At 38.4% G+C, this 25212-nt stretch overlaps 1 protein-coding gene across 4 annotated transcripts in view; it reads right to left on the bottom strand.

The window, feature by feature from the left end:
- Positions 1 to 25212, bottom strand: part of cpne5b (copine Vb) — a 132482-nt gene that overhangs the window by 8310 nt on the left and 98960 nt on the right. For all 4 annotated transcript variants that reach the window (XM_035942516.2, XM_055010768.1, XM_035942517.2 and 1 more), the window contains 8 exons: positions 20894 to 20935; positions 20564 to 20639; positions 18269 to 18322; positions 17451 to 17512; positions 14827 to 14873; positions 10983 to 11164; positions 10594 to 10721; positions 9183 to 9285 (listed from right to left, as the gene is read on the bottom strand). In XM_035942516.2, the coding sequence (XP_035798409.1) occupies positions 9183 to 9285; positions 10594 to 10721; positions 10983 to 11164; positions 14827 to 14873; positions 17451 to 17512; positions 18269 to 18322; positions 20564 to 20639; positions 20894 to 20935 (694 nt within the window). The remainder of the gene's footprint in view (positions 1 to 9182; positions 9286 to 10593; positions 10722 to 10982; positions 11165 to 14826; positions 14874 to 17450; positions 17513 to 18268; positions 18323 to 20563; positions 20640 to 20893; positions 20936 to 25212) is intronic.

Genomic DNA, 25212 nt, shown 5'->3' with positions numbered 1-25212 from the left:
CTGTAGTGCTCATTACTGTGACACTGCTGTGACATTATGGCATTGCAGCCGTTACATGCTCACCCACATAGATTACAGCCACACTAATGTTTTGTAACACCCATTAACTAGCTGAATGACCTTTTTAAAGTAAGAAAAGACCTTGAGAGAGGGAAAAAAGACGGTGAGTTAGAGAAAGAGGCTGACACAGTGAGATGTTAATGGGAAACTTGATGTGTTTCTCAAACTTTTTTGTCTTTGCTTTCCTTATCTCACATATTTAATGTCCAATTTTCTGTCATAACAGTGCACCACAGCTGCTATCTGGTGATGGCACTCAGTGTTTGCCCACTGACTGTTGGTTATCAGGATGAGGAGCAGAGATTAAAGTCACTGACAACACTAACGGCACCACCTGAGATGCTGGGCCAGCAGGCCAGTAGTCTCAGTGCTGACACTGTTTTGATAAAATAAAAACCAATCTCACCACAGCAGACTCCTCGCATAAAACTATTTTCACACAGAGATATGATTGAATTTATCTCAGAATTCACAGCAGGATGGACAAAATGCTGACCTGCAAAAGTAACTGTGTGTTGACATCAAAACTTTAAGAAGCTAGTTGAGGCATAAGTGAGACATTTATGTATATGGAGGAGAGGAAAAAAGTCTGCCAGTAGACATTTTGATAAGGTCTAACATGGCAGTGGGTGGATGACTGCATTTATGAGCCAGGAGAGGAGGGAGAGGGAGGAGGTGCCAACTTCAGTCACTACAGCAACAATCCTCATTCACCCGCCCAACCACCCCCAGACCACACCTCCAATCAGGTAACACTGCATTTAGTCTTGCAACTGGGAAGAAAAGTGCTTCAAAACAAAGGCAAAACCTAGATAGAAAAACACTGAATAGAAACAGCGAATGATAAAGATTAATGGAACATAAAGGACTGGAAAATACTTCAATATCATGGTATATTAACCCTTGTTGGAATTGCATTGTGATGATGTGGTCACGCTGTTTTATTTAAATTAATTCTCACATGAAGCCTGCTGTGATTTAACAGTCTGTGTGGGATGTTTTCTGTGGGTGTATGTGCACCATCTGCAACAATTAATGTGTACGTATTTGTAACTTTGTTCACAAAATACGACAAAAGGTGATGGAAATGTCAATAGATTTTCAGGTGTTTGCTCATAAATATACAGGAATGTTCATTCTGCTGCATGAAAACAACCTCAAATATGCCGCCAGTACCATAATAAGGAGTCCTGCAACACATGGCATGGCCTTAACAAAGCCCCTGATCTCTACATCATAGAAAAGAACTGACTAGTTCTCCAGATGCCTCAAACAACCTTGCCTTCCTTGTAGAACTGTTTGTGTACTTAAAAGAAATAGTGTCTTTAGGAAAAAGGCAATTGCACCAAATTCATTGATTGAATTTTTTTTTCTGTTTGTGTGAATTTATCTGATAAAGTGTTAATGGCGTTATTTTTGAAAGCAACCCCACTTTAATTTTCAGTATCTAATACATTTCCACAGTGCTGTACAAACTGAAGAAAAACTTAAACCCTTCACTTTATAGCGAGGGGATCTGGTGACTGTATTAGACTGTGAGGGGCATTTTTCTGGCGTTGTTTGCATCCATGCTAGTCCCCTCAGAGGGAACAGTCGCTGTAAGCTAATACAAGGTTCTTCTGAGTGATCACCTATATCCTATGATGAAACATTTCTGTCCTGATGGGGGTGGTCTCTTCTAGGGGTCACTAAATGATTTGATGGGTATGAAAATTATGGAAATGATGAACTATGACATTTGTAGCCACCACATCTCAACTCAAATGAACACAAATGGAAGATTTTAGACCAATGTCTTAAACAGTGCTCTCCACCACTATCTTCAAAATACCAATTGAGGGAATATCTTCTGGAAAAGTGGTGCATTTTTCGGCTAAAGTTCCACAGACTTGGAGAATACATGCCAAGGAGCATTAAAGCTGTTCTACAGTACATGGTGACCGGACACAAGAGACAGACATTTTATTTAGATTTTTCTTTTAGTTTGTTGCCTGTCTGTAGATAAAATTTCATGGTAATCCATCCAATATTCATCAGGTCCCTTTATACAAGAGTCGTTTTAAAGGTAAAAACAGGAGAGATGTTCCAAGTTTTTAGGATATGTAACCTCAGAACCATGAGTCCACACAAAATTTGCGCCAATCAAGAAGATGTTGAATTTGAGCTGCTGTTGACACTACATGAAAAGTCAGGATTTATAGGAATCGGTAGGATTGCATTGCATTATTGAGCTTCACTGTGCAGAATGATGCATGTGCAGATTAGGACGTTCAAATGCCATTTTCACACATAGAATATCTGCTGAAGGATGTAACTTTCTCAGTACTCATCTTAAATCTCATGCACCAGCTAATTTTGTCATATTACAACTAACTTGGTTGAACAGCCAGGGTCCAGTCTTACACAAATTTAATGTTGTGCTAATTGATTTTTTTTCTGAGGTGAAAAAACATCTCATACACAAATGAATATTCCAAGCAGTGTATTTGAAATATCGTAAACATATCTGAAGGCGGTCTTTGTAGATTGGTGACACCATCAATGCTCAATGCAAAACCTGCTATTATGTGTAAGAAGTTTCCTGGAGGAACATACTGTCACAAAGCCGTCATATTAAGTGCATTTTTTATCTCTGGCACAGGACAAATGCACTGTGGCAAATCAAGAAATCTCTTATTGCCACAAGGATGAGAGCAGTTTCTGTCAACACTACCTCACCCGCATCACATCAATGCGATTATCAGTATTCAACACAACTCCTGTCAGTGCCTGTCCTCCCACACACAATGCACTCACAAACATTCACACTTGCAGATACCCATGTGTGTGTGCATAGCTGGAGTTACACACACACACACAGATCGGAACATCAAATGCCACCAAAAATAACCTGGCATTCCACCATGCCCCACTTTTGCCATCCTCCTGTCACCCTGTCTAACAGCAGAGATCCACTCTAATGAGACAGCATAACGAGGCCTGAATCAACACCCATTATTCCAACAGCTCACTCTGGAGGAGTTTCTTCAATCTAAATGTCGTGCACGTGTATGCTTTGGTGGGTGTGTCACAAACAGGTGTATGAATATGTGTTTAGAAAAGTGACTGTGCTGTCCACACACAGTGTCTTTAGACCATTTCTCAGCGGCTGCCTCAGAGGTCAGCTTCAGGAAAACATTATGGCAGCAGACCCTTAAAAAGTGAGTGCAGCCATTAACTGTTCACTCATATAGCAGTAGCACATTCTGTATTGACAACAAGACCAGCCAGCTATTAACTAAAAGCTCACAGTCCTCTATTGTTCACATGTTGACAGAATGAACTCGGTAGAAAAGAGCATAGATGTAATAAAGTAAAAGCTTTTAATGTTTCAGTGTCACATACTTTGCTATTGACAGACCATAATTATCTACAGCAAATTTTATAGCCACATAAAATATAGTTAACATTGTTCTTTCAGCGTTTATTCAACTCTGTAAAGTTTATATAAGACCTCAATGTCCAGTTAACTCTTAAATCATTGTAATTATATTCATATTACAAGACCTCACAGAGCACATATGCCAAGGCAGCATTAATCTGCAACTCAAGTGTCTGCCAAATTAATGCACCCATGAAATAGCTTCAAAAATCACATAGTTACTTGTCTCATTGTCAAACTTCCCACCCAAACTTGTATTGGCTGACATCCAGCAGTCACTTTTATAAACGCTCCATCAGCTCTTGTAGCTGACTTTTGGCTCTCTCTTGACTGGCCTGAATAAAATAAGAAAGCAATATGGAATAATATGCTGCCTGTCAAGCTCTTTCCTGAAAGAACAATTTTCCAATCATAGCTGAGTAACTGTATCTACTGTATACAAGCAAGGCCTGTCACACTTATTATTACAGTTTTTCTCAGTTGATAAGACACTAAATTCCATTCACTGCTCACAGCCACCGACTGACTGCACACATTCCTCAAAAACAGGACACTGTTGTCCAAATTTTGGACACTATTCATGGTTTGCACACAGTTTCCAAAACTCTTGCACTCTTTTTGCAAAAGACTGAACACGTTTTTTGCTCATTTGAACACATTTTTTCACTTATAGCACACATTTTTCAAAAAGTGAACACTAGGAAGCAGAACTGGGACACTGTTCCAACACTGCTGTCACAATTAAGACACAACAGGTCAAAACTGAAAACACTTTTGCCAATGAAGTGCACACTATAAAACCTGCTGGGAAGCAGAATTAGCTGCTCAGAATGCAATCTGTTGTTAAGGTCAGCAGATTGTAAAGATGGTGCATAAAGTAAATGGTTTCAGGTTTACTGTGATTTATTTTACATGTATGTGAATGTTGTTTGTCACTTCAGTAACATGTCTATACTGTAACAATATAAGCAGTCAGAAATGTTCTGAGAATACTGTAAAACATCTAATGTATAATTCTGCTTCACAAGTGCTAGTAAAATTACAGAAAGTGTACATGACTAACTTTTTCTCTGCTTTGTGTGTGTTTGTTCCAGAGAGTTTTTCAGTTGGATTCTGATGATACACATGAATACATCTGGGACAATGTTAGTTTTCATAAAGGACTGTTGATTAGGTAATGGTTCAATATGAACCCTCAAGTTATTGTGGTTTTTCTGCAGCCATATTCTCCCTTTCTGAATCCTATAGAAGAATTCTTCTCTACATGGAGGTGGAAGGTATATGAGCAGCAGCCATACTTTGGGAAAATCTCTTGCAATCAGTGGTCTTGGCATGTGGTGATGTTTCTGTTGATGCATGTCAGGACTGGATCAGACACACTAGGTCTTTCTTTCCAGAGAAAACATAGCTTGTGATGTTGATGAGATCATTGTGGCCTGACCAGGCTGAAAGAATTGATGCAGACGTGGTGTAAATATCTGCATACTGTACTGTGTACAATACAGTGCTGTATTTTTTGTCTAACATTTTTATTTTATAATGTACAGTCAAGCACTGCAATGGCCCCCTCTGATTCATATATAGGATGTATTTGTGTTTAAGTTGTCATTTTTGAGGACTGTATCATTTTTTTTATACTTCATGTGAAAACACAGTGAGAGAGGAGTGTTTTGTATTTAGCAGTACAGTGTCCTACTTTTGCTTCGTGTGTCTTAATTTTGAAAACAAAGTTCAGATTTTGACAATAAAGTGCGCTTTGATGCAAGTGTGCAGTGCTTTGTGGATTGTGTTCAAATAAAGAAAATAGTGTGCAGTGTGTTGGGAAATGTGTGCTATTTTTCAGGAACAGTGTCTTATCAATTGAGAAAAACTGTAACAGTAAAGTGACATGCTACTTGTATTTGAAGGGTAATCAGGTGTCATTTTCAAAATCAAAAGCACACAAACAAAAATGTAGGAAATGAAACAAACTGTCTTTGTCTGCTCTAACATTAACTGCATTTCCATTGACTTACTGATGTTATGAATGTTACGTACACTGGTTATTCTGCATTAAAGAATTAGCTGATTTGTACTGTGTAATAGATGTTTTCCACTCTTTATGGATGCTGAACCTGGATGTTATGAAAGTTTAGGTAAATGTTAGTGGCTTTGTCCTGCTCTCTAATGGACTTAGAGAAGGTAGCACTCCAGCAACACCAATATTGCTACTCTAGGTGATGTGATATTCACCGTACTGTTCGAAAATACAAACAATCACGTGGCCTGCTACCCTTTATTCCAAGGCACAGAAGCAGGTGTATGTATGAAATAGATGATGACCTTTGACTTTGTGGTTTCTGTCTTGATAACACGTCCACTTGGGCCTTATTCCATAATTTGGCACTAAAGCTAGATGAATACAAATGATAAAAACGAAAAGCTGATTTGGTCTACTTGTCCGACATAGGACGTAGAGGACAGTAATTTGTTGAAAATTTCCGAAGAATACTCATTGGTAACGCTGCCCTTGTTACGACTGGGAATGACATGTATGCTATGCAAGAATGAACAAGTTGGCAGGTGTAGTAACAATAATTAATGGTAAGGAGCGTGGCAAATAGTCAATTATTGTACAATACGCTTAACTTCATTACATGCAGATTGCAATGTGCATGGAGCGTGACAAGGTCACAACATATACAAGAATTATTACCACTCAAATTTGAATCCTGTAGGAATTATGTAAAGAGTAAATCGGCCATGTAGCCTGTACATGTAGTGCTGTGTATATATAGACGTCCTGCAGTGCTGCTTCTATAACCAGCCCATAACAGCCAAAATTACGTCTTTCAAATCAAATGGATAATTGAGTCATAATGTGCACCCATTTCTACATAAATTTAGATCTTTTATCGTTTCTCCTACTCTTTTCTCTGTGCCATAAACTTTAAACATTACCTCTTACAAAACAAGTCCTGCATCCAATACGGAGTGAACGGAGGTAAAATGGTTTTGAAGTGAAGTGCTTTTAGTGGGTCCCTGTGCTGATAAAGAGATGAAACACAAAGCACTGACAGATAACAAGTGAAAGATGAGAAAGGAAAGGAATCAAAGGCAGCAGGGGATTTTGTTATAGATTGAATGTGGTGACAGAAGTATGGAGACAGGCGATGAAGACAAAGAGATCTTTGAGTGTGGAAAAGATGGAGAGAGACAGCAAAAGTCTTTGTGTTTGTGAGCAGAGGAGTCTTATAATTTTATAGAGAGACAGAAAACGAGGCAGTGGAGGGACCCAGGCTGTGAGAAGTGGAGGATCTGCTGAGTGACTGACAGGTGGATTACTGTGGTGTATCATGACTATAAACCCCCTCTGTTATATTATGTGGACACTCCCAAAATGCACATAAACCCACTTTCCAGAGGTGGGCACATTCGCTCTTACCCTGTTGCTTTCTTGGAGATTCCGTCCAGCATGAATAAGTATGAGAAAGACTTATATAACCTCAGCACTGCGTCCTCCCTCACCCAGGATCCACGGAGAGTAAAAAGGGAAAGCAGTGCAAGCATCAGTAGACCAGAGCAGTGGAGGCAGTGAGATAGAGCAGCAGGCAAGATCTTAAAAGGAAGGTGTGGCTGTTCTAATGTTTTGACTAACAGTCGCAAATTCCCTTTAAATCCAGTCTGCTGGGTGTTCTGTGCCTGCGGCGGGCTGAGGAGGAAGAGGAGGAGAAGAGGAAGAGACCGAGGGAGAGGAAAAGGAAAGGAAGTCCGCCACCTGCTATTTAAAGATGTGACAGAACAGGAGTGACGACAAGTTTGAGGAAAGCTCTGTGAGGAATAAATCACCATGTTATGTTCATTTTATTATATGCCAAGGTAGTAACATCTTATGAAAATGCTTCATTTAATAATTGTCTCCTGGGAGGAAGGGAAACAATTTTCAGGTGATTCATTATTCCATATATTGATTTTGACAGTACTTTATGCAATGCAGTTGTTTTAAAATAAACAAATATCTTACAAAAGTATTAGTCATAAGAGGCCATTATTCTGGTATTCTTTTGTTTTATATATTGCAGAACAAGTGCTGCTGTCATGAAGCTCCTGCTGTGTGTTGACTGGAATGACAACCACAAAAAACATCTGGGTGACATATTGTTCTTGAGGAAATGCTAGAACTAAACTGAGACATGTTTTGTTAGTGCCTAAAAGATTAGCTAAATAACTGAGAAGACAATTGAAAGTAAATAAATCAATAACAATTCTAATACCCGATTACCTGTCACTGATCAATCACTAAACTGAGCCAGTTTCAGCTTTTCATATATGAGGATCATCATGAGTTGTGTTCTTTACGATTTGGGACTATCGATCACTGAAAACATGTCTTGCACAGTAAATGTGAAGCTTGAGCTAACAGTCAATTATCTTAGTTTAGTTTTAAGACAGAAACACTGCACGCTTGACTGTATTGTTGGTTAAGCGAGGGTGCTAGACATTTTACAAAAATGCATCTGTGTTTTTACACCTTTAAACAAACAACATAGATCTATATATTAATAATAATCAGTGAACTTTATAGGTGCTACTAGGTAAATGTAGCCACTATGATACAGAGCCAGGCTTTGTCCCCAGCTTTTGAACCTTATATGCTAAATTAAGTTACATGACTGCTGCATGTAACTTAATAATGGTGCTCAGGTATAGGGCATCAGTATTCTTTTCTATGAGGTGCAATCAAGATGTTTCAAAGCTGCCCGTATTAAAAGCCAAAATCATACCTGACCTAAATTTGGCCACTGTGTACTTCAAAGTAATCTTCTTGCGCAGTGATGCACCACTCCCAGTGCTCCTGCCACATTTCAAATACTTTCTGGAAGTCCCATCATGGACACTATCAGATGGCATTTGTGATTTGCTCATGGAACTCATACTTGCACAAGTCGCGGATCATCAGGTTTATGTGTGCAAGAGCTCGCAGTCTGCAGGACTAAGGAAGGCGCATCAGGTCAGCAGAGGAATGGAGAGCAAGTCCATCGTTGTGTTTTACTTTAATGATGTTGCGCAATCAAAATTAGTGGCCCAGGGTCAGACTGTCAATGCCAAGTTCTACCATAATATCCTGAGGGAGAACATTCGGTGCACCAATGCACATCCATTCACAGTATGTTAATAAAACATTACTGCTTGCCTGTACCAACCCAATCTGCACTCCCCGCCCACCCCACTCACCAGATATGGCTTCCTGTGACTTCACTTCCTCCTCTTGAAATTCAAGTTGAAGGTTTGCCATTTTGACACAGTGGAGGAGATCCAGTGCGCATCACAGATGGTGCTTGACGGTTTTGGAGAACAGAACTTTAGGGGAACTTTCCAAATGTGGCAGGAATGGTGGGAATGGTGTATCGCTTCTCAAGGAAAGTACTTTGGAGAAGATAGTGGCCAAATTTAAGCCTGGTTCAGTTTTTGCTTTTTATAGGTGCAGTTTCAGAATTTCTCGATTACACTTTGTATGTAACTGTAGGAAACAAGTACATCTCCAAAAATATCAGACTATGCTTTTAATAAAACAAGAGATTGATTGGTATTGGAAATGATTATTGTTTTACCCCTTGTTCTTCTTGTGTGAGTGTCCTTTCAGGGAATTCCAAACAACTGGGCATATCTACCCTTAAATACTGCAGTAAAAGACAGTATCTCCCCCCATTCTCATGCTTACATTCACAATGGCTTCTTTGGTTTGGGCCATGTCCGAAATGACGCCATCTGTGATGATGAGGAGCACAAAGTACTGAGAGCCATCCTGCACTGCCGCCGCATATCTGCATACACAGAGAGAAACAAAGGTTAGAAGAGGCTGTATTATCTTTTTAACACAAAAGCAAATTTGACATGAGTATTTACAAATAGATTTATCTAAACATTGATGTGGAAAATAAATTCATGCCAGTACAAGCTTTATCATGCGCTTTCACTGCATGCAAATTCAATAGAAATGTTCTTTGTCATCGCTGTACTTCAGATAACACTCAATAAAATGCCTCACGAGTAAACACCGATTAATCAGACCAAACAATCGAGTTTAAAACAAAGCTGTTTGGTTCACAGACTAATTCCTTTGTCAAAATCTCTTCCTGTATGAGTTCACCTGTTCACATGCTAAATACCAACAGGTTCTGTATCCTTGCAGCAGTGGCTCATTGCCACAATGGTACAAGTGTGACTCCATTTTATCAGAATGACATTTTGAATTACAACAGAGCATTGGTGTAATCAGATGGACAATTGTTTGGATAGGGCTCAACAAATAAAACAATGAAGGGAAACAATGACAGTAAGAGGTGAAGGTTGGTGTCACAACCAAAAAATCCAGTCAGATAGTGCCACAGTTTACGCAGTCTGAGTGACATTCCAGTGTGCATATCAACAACTACAGGCCTGTTCGTCATTTGTTCCATCAGCTAAATCTGATGTTCTTATGATAATTGTGAGTCATTCAGAAATCATTTCCAAGCATTACATAGCCGGTTAAAAGTGTCTAGGAGGACTGCAGTGGGAAAGAAATCGAAGTCAAGTTAGACTGTTAGTCAAAAATGTTGACATGCCTGAGTGATTCAAGTAATGTCTGCAAATGATGCAATTTCACAAAAAATACTCTATTTGAATTGTTAATAATAAACAGATTGGTTATAACATTGTCTGCAGGTCTCCATGCAAATGAATTATTACAAGTAAATTAGTGACTTCATCTTTGTGGGTTCAATTGTTTTTATCATTGTGTTTTCAGCGTTTGAATATGAATAACCTATAAATTATAATGAAACAATCGTAAGTTTAACAACGAGAGGATAGACAATCTAAAATGTCAAATAGACAATCCAAACTTGAATTCTGAATTTGTGCATAAAAGTCTTATTTTCCATATTACATTGATGTTGATATCAACGAACTTGACAAATGGAATTAAGAGGTGTTTTTTGGCTTACTATGTCAAAGAAAGTAAAGGTGAAACTGCCTCTCTACAGCTCTTACATTTAATAAAAGAGCAGCTCTTATGTCTTTGTTTCTGTGCCACTTAAATTGAAAGAAATAATGTAGGGACTATTGTCTGGCTTTCATTGTTCTCTCACCTGGCAACATGATTCACTACAGGAGCGAAGTTGGTTGGGCCGTACAGCTGCACAGTCTTCAGACTCTGATGGTATGCCTCTAATATGCCTTCAATTCCATTGCAGTAAGGATTTTCCATGTTTCCATTCTAAAAAAAAAGATAGAAACAGTGAAAAATGATGGCAATTTCATGGTCTTGATTATTGCATTTATGAAACGAAGAAGCAAGGACTTTATCTAAGTATGCTGATTTCATCAGATGTCATTTACCTGTTTCTTATTGGCAAGTCAAGATCCATAAATTAGAATTAGCATAAATCATTTAAAAAGAAAATGTACTGCAATTATTTTGGAAGTGGAAATGAATAGAACAGAGTTATCAGAAGTGAAATGAGGTGAAGAGGATTACCAGTGGGAACTCATGCGACACCCGACCATCAGGTGGCAGTTTGGCTCCAAAGCCTAAAGCGGGGAACATCTTGTCGCTGTCATAGTCCTGAATGATCTCCCCAACAGCTTTCAGAGCCATGGCGTAGGCGTTGAGCTGGTAGGGGTTCATGTAGTGCAGTGAAGTGGACTGGGAGGGGTTACCTGTTGACAAATGTATCAGTCATGAGACCAGTATATATTATGATGATGTGTTCAGACTTTCTCAATGAAAAATATTGTTCTTGGGTGCATTTCTGTCAGTGACATGGCATTAAAAAAAAGTCATTTGCTGCTGTCATTGGCTATAATTAGTAAGGTTCCTGTCAGAGTTGTCGTGTTCAGTCCTCAGAGATGATGGATCGTAATTTTAAAAACCCACTTTCAGTAAAAAATCCTGTTGTTTTGTTGTTGTCAACATGTCCATATGGTGTTTTTACATGCTGGAAGATGCATCATGACTGTAAAAAGGGGTCAATGCCAAGAATAAATAATTCCACCTTGTAAATGCAGCGTAGCAAAGACAGTCTCCAAAACACAGATTCACACAGCTAGTGTTTATAATATGTAACAAACCTAAACTACAAGTCAGATGAACTTGCATGATGGAGCTTTCTGTTTCATTATTCTTCTGAGTTGATTTCTGGTTCTAAGATGTTTGGTTGAATTAATCTCAAGGTACAATTTGCCACTACAAAGTGTGGACTCATATATCATCATATATCTGCACAAACAGAAACAATGGTCTGCGTCAAGGGATTATTTTCATTGAAAAAAACGTCTGAATTTGTCATTTTAAAACATAAAAAATAGTTTTAGGGGTTTAATGAATTACCAGAGAGGCCCTAATTCTTAAGTCTGTGACACAATCAAGAGTGACGATCAAACTATGGAAGGGCAATTATTCTGCAGAATGAACACCTCTTAATGACAAATTAAACTAATATTTAAAGCTACAGTAGGCAGAAATCTGGAAAAGGCAAAACATGTCCCACTCCTTGTACTAAGCTCCTCCAGCCAGACGAACACGAGCTTCAAATGAGTGAAAGCTAAAAATGAACATTTACTTGTGGCTTCACACAGAATTTAAACCCCACTTTCCTGAGCAAAAGTCCTGTGTTTATCCAATTGCACCAACACATCATATGCCTACACTGGACGTTGTTGCTATTTCTATTCTCTCTTCTGATTTGTGTCAGAACACCTGTGATTGGCTGAAGTCTCCCATCACGATGTTCCTGCAAATAGACCCAGGAGGGGGTGAAGAATGCTGCCTACTCCAGCTTTCAAAAAGCTTGGCAGTAACTGTGACCTTCTCAAATATCCCCCCTGTAATGCCACATCACTGATTCACTAGGTATTAACAGTCCAGCTGGGATAATTTGGATGTGTGCCAGAAATGGTTGTTGTCATTGCACCCAGTGAGGTGACATATGCTCACCACTGGATTTCTCTTTATTTGATAGTAGAAATCCTGCTGTTTACCTGGTCAGGCTCTGTACTCATACACTCTTTAAATATAATACAGGTGATTTTATCTGAGATCCAGAGTGTAACCATGGATTGCATGTTGCTTTAACCCTTTTCAGAGCCATAAGAATGCTGTGTTCATCAATCTGTTAAAGTGATGGCATTCTGTCCGTCAGACACAAGTTAATTTTCTGTTATTGTTCTTCACAGCTTTGTTCAGATATACCAATCAAGGTAAAGGAGAAATATCTGTCATTTGCTCAAGATTAGACAAGACACCAAGCGATTAAGGGAGAATTTAATGAACTAAGAGCAAAACTCCTGATAACAGCTCAAAGCCACAAACTAAACTGTGATTCTGTGTGACATCTAACCTCTCTGATGTGAAGTTGTAGAACAAAGTGAAGGAAAAAGGTGTGTTGTCAGTGTGTGTTTGTCCCAGAAACTGTGTCTTTAGTGTTTTCTGTGATGTTTTTTGGATGGACATCGGTACTGAAATATGGAATAATTCTAGTTCAGTTGTTGCCAGCTTAACGCAACTTAGTGCATGTCTAAAAGGGGCTTATGACCAACACCACAGTCAGGAAGTGATAGTGCAATATGGCCCAAGCTCCTTAGTTACTTCTGCTACAACTGTCAGATTTTCCATTCTCCTATATCATATCAGCAGTTTAAAAAGATAACAGTGGCAGATTTACCATCAGATTTCATGTTTATTCTTTATACAGTGGATCCTTGATTTTTCATGGAGGTTGAAAAAATTTCTCATCGTTATCTCTTGTTGGTTTTGCCTGCTGAGACAATGACTGCTGCTAAAGATTTAATCAAATCTAGGTATCTAATTAAAGTAGAAATTGAGAGAGTTCATGAAAGTAAGTTTCTTTGTGTTACAATTGAGGATAAAATAAACTGAAAATTTCACATAAAACACGTTCAAAACAAAATATCAAGAAACATTTCAGTACTCAATATAGTAAAACACATTCTGGACCACAAATCACTCCACATTCTGTACCGTTTACTGGTTTTATCATATCTAAATTATTGTGCAGAGGTTTGAAGCAATACACATAATTGTTCACTACAGTCACTATCAATACTACAAAAAAGAGCAATAAGGATAATTCATAAAACTGGTTGTAGTGGTCACACAAATTCACTCTTCTTAAAATCAAAAATACTAAAATTCACTGATCTGTTTCATTTTCAAACAGCACAAATAATGTACGAAGCAATAAACAACCTGTTTACTTTATAACTTCCTGTAAATGTTCAGAACTTGTTTGTTTTTTTTTAACAAAAATGTGAGTTATAATTGGAGGGGGGATTTAAAATTAAATCACTTTCTTTCAGTATCTATATATGTGCTTTCACACGGGTATATCACTGATTATTTAATATTTGTTTATTTATATTATTTATTTTCTATTTTGTTTGTAAAGATGTACAAAAATAACTATGGGTCTGGGGAGAAGGGTTAGGAGTAAATAAGTCTATGCTTCGTTCTCCTCCTTTTCGGATATGTTGGGTTATTATTTTTTGTTTTGTTTTATTTTGTTTTGCTGTTTTGAATATTTTTGATTTGTTTTTGTGGCTTTTTTCCCCCTCACATGTCTGAAATAAAAACATTCATTCATTCAAACCAGAGTTAGCTTCCTCAGGCTCACTCACCACTGAGAACTGTTTTAAAAAGTGTTAAAATGCTGTATACACTTTAGATGTCATCTTTACCTATTAATGATCTATGTAGACATGGAAATTCAGAAACAGGGCATTTCAACCAGTTAAAATTACCATAAAGCCAAATAAATCCTCCAGAGTTTGCTTTTACACAGGTGAAAATATCTGCAGTACGTATTGTGGTTGCCAAGCTGAGTTTGTACACGTTTTTCAGGGGGCGAGTTTAGCTGAAATCGATAGGAAAATGGGAAATTCAATTTTTTTCTCTAATAACGGTGATTCGCACTGAAGAGCTCTTCCTTTGCCGATGCATCTTTTGGCGTGTTGTGTTCAGTTCTAATTAATGGCATAAATAGTGTTAGACTTAAGTGTGGCCCTTTTCACACACTGATGTCTTTATGTCAGCTGAGAGTTTTGCTCCATTTACTTTATTTCATTTCTCTTAAAATGCCTGCCATAATCTCTGTTTAGAGCATATTGATGGAGCATTTAGGGTGAAGAACTTTCCAGAAAAGGCCATCACTTATCGGAGACACCATGTGTACTGTATGTGTGGCCGCACTGTCTGCTTGCATTTGTTTGATTGATTCTGAAATTGGACACGCCACAGTCAAAGAGCACTACTATCTATTCTTGCCACCCCTCCAAACACACACTTAGTTGTTAGTATCACTCACCATTAGATGCTGTGAAATCAATGGCCACAGTGAAATTGATCTGCGTCCTAGAAGGGAGATGGAAAAGGGGGACATTGACAAAAATCAACAACAGAGACCAGGCAGCAGTAACAACATGCCAGGCTTCATTAAATTCCAGTGCTCTCACAGCCAGTAAACACACACATACATAGTCTGTGACGCAATATGGAAATAATAATAATAATTTGAATATAGTTGTCACTCTGCATGATGACCAGTATTTCATTTTCTCACTGTGCTAAGACACATCGTACAGTCGCTCATTTTATCTGACTTTCATCATCATGAGAAGCAGGAGGTGCCGAGGAGCCTCTGAGACACTGAGCCTGGTAACAAGCAATTAGACTGATGGAGCACTTAAGAGCAAATCATAATCCAATTTTCCCTGCTGATGAAGCACTCCCCTCTTCTTGCTAATTCACGGCAATGAGACGAGGCCTTCGGGGGCCCGAACGACGGCCTCTCATTATCTGTGAGTCACTGGGGACAACACCAAAAGAATGATAATAAAGTGAATGAGTTAAAGATTAACATTAACCTTTCAGTTTGGGGTGGGGATGGAGAATATGCCACAGCCTGACCCCGCTAACTTTAGCATTAATTAAACCTCATTTTATTAATTCATGAAGCCCCTTTGAATGAATGACTGTCTCTGCATGGGGAAGGCAGGTTTGCAAAAAGCACATCTGCAACTTGACATTTTTCCACTGTGACTCGCCGTCTTTTTTTCTCTGTCAGTTGAAATTTAGGTGAGTCCAGTCCAGTCAGTGAATGGATGAGTCTGTTTGAGCTAAAGGTCACTTTTGGAAGAAAAATACATCTTTTGTAGACCGTTGTCTCTTTGGCGAAGATTTGTAAAACAGAGCCTTCTTGACCCTTGGTAAAAATGACACTGCAGTCTTACTATGCCATAGTTTGACTATTTTCTTTTTTGCTACCCATCTTCCTCCCTTGTGTTGTGTTGGTTTCTGTTACAGTTACAGCTCTTTTCTCTGTGAGCAAATGGGAGCAAAATGTCAATTGTTTCTGAACTTTTAGTAAGATTTCTATGGGCCACATGCTTGTTCTGTTTTAGCCTTTCTTCCATTTTAAAACACTACTTCATCCCAATTCAAATTCTAGGCTAGTAAAAGGTAGCGTTGTTCAAATTATTAACCTGATGTGAGTGCTCTGAGCCATAATCAATGTGGAGAAATGACCACTCTCATTACATTCCAAGAATGTCATGGCCTCTCAGTGCTTATCCCTTCATTGCCTCCGTGCTTAAGAGTTTGAGATTGAGAAAAATCAACAGTCTGACGACTTTTCATTCCACCTCAGTGCTTTTAAACTATTTGAATAGTCAAATTATTCTTGTCCTTTTATGATTACAGTGGTTGTCAAATAAGATGTAGAAGCCGCCAGAGCTCACTTTTCATGATGAAAGCTGTAAAGCTGAATATTACTGGGAAGTGCTTTCACAGCTGGTGAAGAAAAGAGGTGTTTCTTCTGTTCTATGGCTGCAAAGAGCTTAGACTGTTTAAAAAGCACAGTTTCTTAACTTTCATCCATTTTATAAAGAGTAAGAGGCTCCTTATTTGTAAGAACCAACTCATGTAATACGTCATTCAGTAAGTGCCAGAGTAATGTTGGGGGGCAGACTGATGAGGATGATATTTCTGAAGTGTGGCTACTAAACCTTAAGGTTATTGTATCATAAATCTGCCAAAGCCAGGAACTGTCAGTGAAATCTGTCACACTTGTCAGATCTGCCACAGCACATAAAACCTCTGACAGCCGACCCGCTGTGGTGGGACAGTGGAGATCAAAGCACAGTCCAACCTGCCTGACAGGCACAGTTCACCTGAGAAATATTTGATATTCACATGTCAACCTCCAGTGCTGAAACTAAACTGAGGTCGAAGGGCTGGTACACTTTGGGAGGACAGCTTAGCTTTAGCCAACTTATTTAAATATAGATTTGGCACTTTCTTACCACAGACAAGACCTGCTTTGAACTTAGGAATCATTTTTCAAAAACTGCAGTGAAACATTGTGCTTGTGGTGCCACCACATGAAAGACAAGGGTTAGGAAATGTATGTATTATACATTTCAGTGAAGCCCAAATACACACAAATATACAAAACAATTAGAAGACCTCATAGATACGTTGATATTCTTTATTCTTCTGTTCTTTTCTTCATTAACACATTTTAATGCAGTAATTTTGGCCATTATTGGTGCTAGTAAATAATCAGAATTATTCTTTAGAGCCAGTATACCAGCAAAGGCTTAAATTATTGTGTAATGTGAAAGAGATATTTTTTGGAATTTGTTCGACAAGGAGTGAAAACGATACTTGCCAGACGATTCAGACACAGCACTAATAGTGTCTTGTGAATGTGTAAACAGGCTTAATGTAACGTTAAATAGACAAAATCTTCATGAGGTCATGAAATGAACATTTCACTTTCATGGAAAACTGCAGCATTAAGTAAAACCATAAAGTGAATAAGTATTCCTAAGTATTCTTTCTACATCTGGTATGTGTGTTCTACTTCATGGTTCACCTAATAACTAAGTGAGAGGCAGCTTAAGTATGCAGATGGTCATTCCCACTCACCCTCCTTTGATGTAGTCTAAGAATGTGAACTCTGACTCCACTGAGAATGAGAGCAGGGTCACCTGAAATTAAAGACAAGGAGAGAAATTTGATTAAACACTGCGAGATTGATGTTTTTCTTGTGATACCTCCCCAAAAAATCTTTCACATCTAGCCTTATTTAGCACCTCACAGCACTCTCTCTTTGGTACAAGATGTGAGCCAGGTCCTTTCTGATGACTGGTTCATTTGCATTGCCAGAAGACCAAGTTTGAAGACAAGATGAGAAGCATTCGTATGCATTACTTGCTCTGCGGGATAAGTTGTGTGAAAATTGATGTCTCAACTGGTTGCTGGTGTTGTCCAACTCTGATCTCTCAGAAATGAGGTCCTCCATGTTCTGCAGGGTCTTCATCCTTATGTTGCCCCACTTACATACTCTTATGCAGCCACTTTTTCACCAGCTACATCCCATAGAGCTCCCCCTCAGAGTCTAAGTATACATCTACCATCAGTACCACACACAGTAGTACAAGTAATGGATATACACACAACAAATCTGCAGTAAAGTTTTGTCTTTCAGCTAAATCTCAGAACTCCTTGAGCAGCAAAGCTTCTCTCTTTTGCTATTATTTAATGTTGTAATTTTCTGTTGCGTGTGATTAATTAATTTATTAATGTACTTCATATCCTTAGAGAACCTAGAGAACACATCATCTCCCAAAGACCCACTGTTTGCACGATAATTAAAGAGGGAATCATTTAACAGAAGAGAAATAGGTGTGAAACAGAATCGAGGCAAAGTGCCAGTCCTGGTTAGCTGCTAGAATCATACTCACTGTTCCCGAGTTCACATATTTCTTTTTCTTCATTTTCTTCTTGGTATTAATCACCTGAAAAAAAAACAAAACAAATGGTACAAGTAATGTAGATGGCAAAGATTTAGGTTATGATGTGACTAAAACACTAATCATATACATATACATTGATTTCTTAAACTTAATTGATTTTATTTTTTAATTTTACCTCTTTTATCCTTTATTTATCTACATATTATACTCGCTAATATTGTTATATTTTTTTGCCTTGTGTTTATGGTTTTACCCTCTTTTATCTTTTATTCCATTTGTTATTTCCATTACTTGAAAGTGGCATTTTCTAATTTTATATTTAGTTTGTTTTGAGCATCTTTTACCTTGTTTGGACTGACCAGCCTTCTGTTGTTCAGTGTTCTTCCTGGGTATCCTTCTTTTCTTTTTTTGCCCTGTCTGTAAAGTGCTTTGTAAACTCTGTTTTTAAAAGGTGCTATATAAATAAAGTTGTTATCATTTTCAAAAAATCCGATAATGATGACTCTTGTTACACATGCTGTATACAAGTTTAGTACCAGAGCTAGTGATAAAATGTTTGAATTATCTTTAGGTAATTATTACAAAATCTGACAGTCGAGAAATAACATATCTCTGTTCAAAACATATATGTTTCTTGGCAAAGCTCCTCAGTCTTTTATGCAAACCGCTCAGCCTTTAACATCCATCCATAGGAGCCTATAATTAGGAAACTTTATATAATTTGAAGTCTTCAAGATTTGACTAGCTACTACTACTATTTTTATAGAAATTAAAGTAAAATTTCCATTCCTCATCATATTTCCTTGTACACACATAAACACCTTTTAGTTTTACTGTATAATTAAATCCTAATTGGCTGCAACAAATATAATGAAGGCTTGTATGTAGGCGGTACGAGGAGATTGCGTGTCGTCCCACGCATGTACGCAGTTTGTGTTAACAGTGAGTTTGTCCATATGACTGATGGATGCATGCATAAAATAACAGATGGGTGTTATAGGAAAGTATAGCTCATGTAAGAAACACTTAATCTTAAAATATAGTGTACGCTCATCCATCAATCACTATTAAATGGAGGGAGATTGGAAAGCCAAACATGAATCTCAGGTTACAATGAATCAATGGGTGAGAGAGAGACAGGCTTAAGGTGCAAGACTCACATTTACTTTACCAGTATTCTATCAGCTCCAGAACAAGAGAGAAATGCCAATCCGAAGACCAAAGACGTCTCAGCTCATTACCTCGATTCTCTATGGCTGCTGGGCATGAAAGTGACAGCCCCTAATTTAACATGGAGGGATGGCAATTTGTCTGACACACTGAACAATCTGCTGATGCAAAAACTAAAGGGCCTTTCAGTCTCACTGGGAGGTAGAGTGGAATCAACAGCAGCGTATAATGGAGCTGGCATCTTAAAGACAGGTATTTGTCCTTTGCTGAAGGCCACCAAACCACAGAGGCATAAAAAAGAGCACGGTGGGATTTTGACTTAACATACATTCAAAAATTGCAATTCTTTTCGGGAGGATTGATTGCAGATGGCTGCCTAAATACTTGCAATCCTCTAACTGTCATATTTTCCATATAAATTAAAGTAATAAATTATGTTTTGTGCAAAATAACTGGTGGTTCTGGAAAACATAGGCCACACCTGATTCATTTTGAGTTCTCACAGTTCAATCTTGGATTCTAGGATGAGACATTTAAATGAGTTGTGTTAGTAATTTGCACACAGAGCTGTATTGTATGCTATTAGGAGAGACGGTAAGCTTTCCCCTGAGAAGTACTGAGTAATAGCTATGATCATTTTAAATCCCTGGATTGTTCTCCTATTAATCCTGTTTCATGCTGCTGCTAATAGCTCCATTTCTATGTGTGTCAGGATCCAGGTGATTATAGTGGCAAAATAAATCTCGAATTTTGAAAAGAAGAACATGGGCGAGTGAAATATCTAATTGGATGTATAACTGCTTGGGGAAAGTGGGGAGACACAAACAAATACTGTACCACAGATGCCCTTTAAAGATGGATTATCACTGTATGCAACAACTTTTCCAATATGTTTTTTGTGTCTCTTCAGTAAATGCATTTGTTTGCTGCAGGGGGAGAGAATACTCGTGGAAAGGAAAACACACTAGTAATGGAAAACAGTGCAACAGGGATGTCAGAGACAGAAATGTCAATCGTGCCAGAAATGGGATCCAAGATATCCGTCATACTGGTAAAGAGATCCCAGAAGCCGACAGACATGCTTTTGAACTTGGGGTAACTGGAATTACTCACCTCATACACATTGAACTGGCTCTGCCCTCGAGCTAGCTCTCGGTAGCTGGTCGTAAAATCCCCAATGAAGTCATGACTGGGAGAAGGAATAAAGGCAGCGATATACCAGTGAGTGCGAAGAAATATCACGTACAAATAACAGCAAATCCTCACGACAAGATGATACTTTGTGACAGAAAATGTTGGGATTCTTGGGTGAATACTGATGAAAAAGCTCACTGGACTTGGACTCTAATAAATTGGAGATTTGCTCTTTAACACAATGTAACAGTACATTGCAGATTCCTCAGTTTGATATTCGTCACGTCATGTCTTGGAAATAACACCCACCTCCCATCCCGATCCCAGTCATACACCTCCACCTTGATCGTTCTGGGGAAACAAGTCAGAAAACACATTCGATAAGGTTTTAAAGAAACATCCTTGCTGACAAATGGTGTTACATTTATTTTAAGGTCCATTCAGTAGCTTGTTGTGGAGCTCACTGGATAGTTTGCTAAGATGTCATGGGGTTCTAAATGTTCTGAACTTGTATGCACACATGGATGAGAAATATGAACATCACTGTTTGAAAATCCCTAGTTTCAAGACAAGTCATCTACAACAGCAGAGGAAGACAGTGTATATGATCAAAACCCAGATTAAACAGTAATGGAGTTTATTATGAAGCAGATTTGACTTAGCCAGGCTTTCTTTGTCTAAACTGGGACAACAAATCCTAAAACTCCAATTAGAGACAGTGGGTTCCAAGGCGGTGGTTATCAGTGTTTTTTGTTTTTCTCCATCATGCTCGGTCATCTCAAGAAAAAGGCTGTTTGATAAGTCATTTGACTCTTCTTCTGCACAAAATGGACTAATACATGCCGCCTACTTCACTGAAGAAGTAGCAGGTCTAATGGAGAGCTATGAGGAATCAAAAAAATTGATCATGGCAAAAACTACTGCCACTGCAAGAGAGAAATGCTGGCACAAAATTGTTAATCGTGTGTTAATATTTGTATTTTACCACTCAGTGCACTCTCAGTTCAGCCGTCTACACATTAGAGCTCTTAAGCTTTAAACTTAATTCATTTAAACATGATACTCCTGATGTGCATTTAGGTTTGACACAATCCCACAGAGAAGGATATGTGGAAATCACTGTAGTTTTTACCAAATCAAAATGAAATTAAGGCTACTGACTGCATATTCTCTGTGATAAACATTAATCAATTTACTATTCTGTGTTCTGTTAGCTGGAATACCAACAGTGTAAAATGGGCTTCGCAACAAATCAGGACTCAACATAAAAACATATTTATACATTTTCTGCATTGTCATCTGAAAACGGAAAGGAAAAGGAAAATAATTGGTTAGGGGGCGAGGCTTCTTACAGCAGATTTAAATTCCAAACTCTAAGGAGAACTGTCATCTGACACTGGTTACCACAGTGATCTAACCAGGTTAAAAGAGAACCAGCTTTGTGACATTAAAAATGATCGCTTTAGGCTCAACCTACCCCACTAACCCATTAATCTCTCTTTGTATTACACGCCTCATGTCTGAAGTGCCATCACACTGGGAAAACAATCACACTCCCTAGCAACAACTTCATTAAGGCTTTTGTAATTAACAAGGACAAGAGGCAATATCAAGATCTAAAAACAGGAGAGAATGTTTCCAGAAAGTGCCTTAGGACCTCCAAAATCAGTTAAAACAGATGTCATTTGACTCTTAAACTGTGATTCTTGTCAGCATTAGAACGGGTCTGCATCTTGCAAGAAAAAAAACTGGAATTGTATAAAACACTCCAAATATTGTAACTTGCAAACTGCGGCACATGCTAACTTCCAACATTCAAACAGAACATCAGAAAAAAGGACACGCTGACGACATGTTGCACAAATGCAGCAGAAACAATGTCCCCGCTGACGAGAAAAAACTTTTACTGGCACTTTCATTCCCGAGTCACATTGATCTCACCCCCATGTCTCCCCTCTCTCCCTTCTCTGTCTTACACAAGCACTGACACCATCCAGATCCAAAGAAAATAGAAACAGGCGCTACATCATAGACTCCTCGCTGCCACTGAGGAACAGAAAGACGCCTGATATAAGCCAAACTTCCTCCCTGCCACCTAGCCCCTGTCGTTCCACAGTGACAGTTTGTTCTTTTGAGGTTATCTTCAAGGCTGAGAGCTTGAGAAAATGTGCTTGTCGCTTAGGTGGTAGAAACATGGCGCTTCTCCTGCAGCATGGAAATGGGGAGTGAGCACTTAGAAGTGCGACAGATATAGAAAGTAGCAGCAGAAAAAAAGAAGTAAAAGGTAGCGACAGAAGTAAATTATATTTCCCCTGAACAGGAACAAAAGGAGCATTGTAGTTTTAGTACACACCATGTTACTCCAAATAAGGATCTGGAAGCTGCCGTTATGTCTTCTCAAAGCTTTCGTCATAATTTTATTTTAAATCGCCCTCTCCTAATTTACAGATCTATCAAAGGAGTCCAATCCCTGAGCGGCTCTTGAACACTGAACAATATACTCTCCAAAAGTAATCTGCCACTAATATCTGTGGCTACTATTCTAAGACATCTTTCATGGAAATGACTCATCTTCAGTTAATGGAGCATCTTATAGTTGAATGGAACAAAAGGAGACTGCATCTGATGCTGAACAATTCTTCATCTCCAATTACACAGAGCTGTTTGTGATCTGTTGCCAACGACACAAATAGACCATGCTTCAGTTACTCAGGTTAGCATGTTAATGAGGAAGACTCTATTCTTTTGATGTTATGAGGCTTCATCAGCACTGAACCTTAGGCACTTCCTGCTGGGGTACAGCGGGTGTGAAAGATGTGTGTGTGTCTATATATATATATATATATATATATATATATATATATATATATATATATATATATGTATATATGTATGTATGTATGTATGTATGTATGTATGTATGTATGTATGTATGTATATATATATATATATATATATATATATATATATATATATATATATATATACATATACATATACATATACATATACATATAGATAGATAGATAGATAGATAGATAGATAGATAGATAGATAGATAGATAGATAGAGATTTTTTTTTCCCAGAAACCAATTGTTGAACAGAATATACAGTAGCATGGCAGCGTCTTTCACTTCCCTCATTTTGCTTCACACTCCCTCATCTTTCCCCTCCTTGACTTACTCATCTGGAACAGGGCCTTTGACATATTGGATTTCTGTTTTTCCTTTGCCAGTACATCCGCCTTCGCTGCCTCTTATCAGCTGTTCTCCTCTCATTCATATATTCTCTCTTCTTGTCTACATTCCTGTCCTTCTCATTCACTGTCCTCGTGCTTGCCAAAATGTAGCCTGTTGCTTAGATGTCTTCAAGGATCAGATGCGTGCTGTCACCAGGGATTCAGCTGGATCCTTCCACTTGAGCAGTAATCTGCCTAATCACTGTGCCACCATTTTATTTATTTTTTTATCCTTGACTGTGTGTTTGCAGGATATTCAAGAAAAAAATGAATGATCTGGGATTTCCGTTTTTTGCTTCGTAGCAATAACAAGCACCCATTTATGTGTGACAGCAGAGGTGCAGTGTTGTGTAAAGGTGGCAAATAACCAACCCAAGGGATGGCGATTTACTGTACGCTTAGTTAGAAACAACCACAAATACTTGTCAGTGCACATGCTGCACAGTTAGACTGCAGTCAATCATGTTACAGTCTTTGATGTAATCTGTAGTGTTTTCTGCAGCCAGTCTTTTTCCCCCCACTCATTTAAGCCTGTAAGGCAGTCAGTATTCCCAGGCAGCAGTACAAAATATGCAGATAAAACTTCATCATGTCTGGGGAGACTCTTAAAGACAAACTCAGGCAACAAAGGTCCCTTCTCTTGTTCTTTCAGAACCTGCAGGTTTCAAACAAATAAAAAGTCAAAGCAAACATGCCAGTGCACTTGGAAACTTTGTCAACAATAAAAAAGCATGTGCCAACGCTTACAATGAGCTCTACAAATGGAAGATAAGTGAACTAATAACCCAGTTTTGCTTCCAACTTGTCACACAGGGACACTTTGCTGTGACCCCTCACATTTTAACGCACTGGATGCCACTTGAGCATCATTTTTTAACGTGTAGGTTAGAGCAGTAGGCTTCGAATTACTCCCCAAGTATCAGAAACAGACACAACAAAGCTGCAGCTAAATGTTCTCTGCTGGTGTCATCACTGTTTTTCATTTTCCAGCAATGAATTATATATCAGCTGTGTTAGAAGTTGTCACAGCTGTAGCAATGAAAATAGAGGGGAATGTTGCTGCAAAAGGGAGATGTTTGGCTTCTAATATGTGGTTTATTTTGCGAAAAAAATCTATTTCAACACAAAGTACAACCCTTTAATAAACCAAACGACAAAGTCTTGGTGCTTAAACTTGGCTAAATATTGACTGAGAACAAATAAAATACAAATGATCTGAAAAATAAATGATCAATATGATGAAATAACTGCCTTATGTGGGATGCACACCCTGGTATCCCAAATTAAAGACTCTTGTCTCATTAATGTCACCACTAAACATGCATCTAAAACAAGCTTCTGACAAACCATCCATTTATGATGAGTTTGGACTGAGAATGTGCTGCAAAT

Source organism: Amphiprion ocellaris, chromosome 5, assembly GCF_022539595.1.
Source record: "Amphiprion ocellaris isolate individual 3 ecotype Okinawa chromosome 5, ASM2253959v1, whole genome shotgun sequence".
Lineage (NCBI taxonomy): Eukaryota > Metazoa > Chordata > Actinopteri > Pomacentridae > Amphiprion > Amphiprion ocellaris.
Note: the sequence above shows the minus strand (reverse complement) of the source record. Positions and strands in the feature narration are given on the sequence as shown.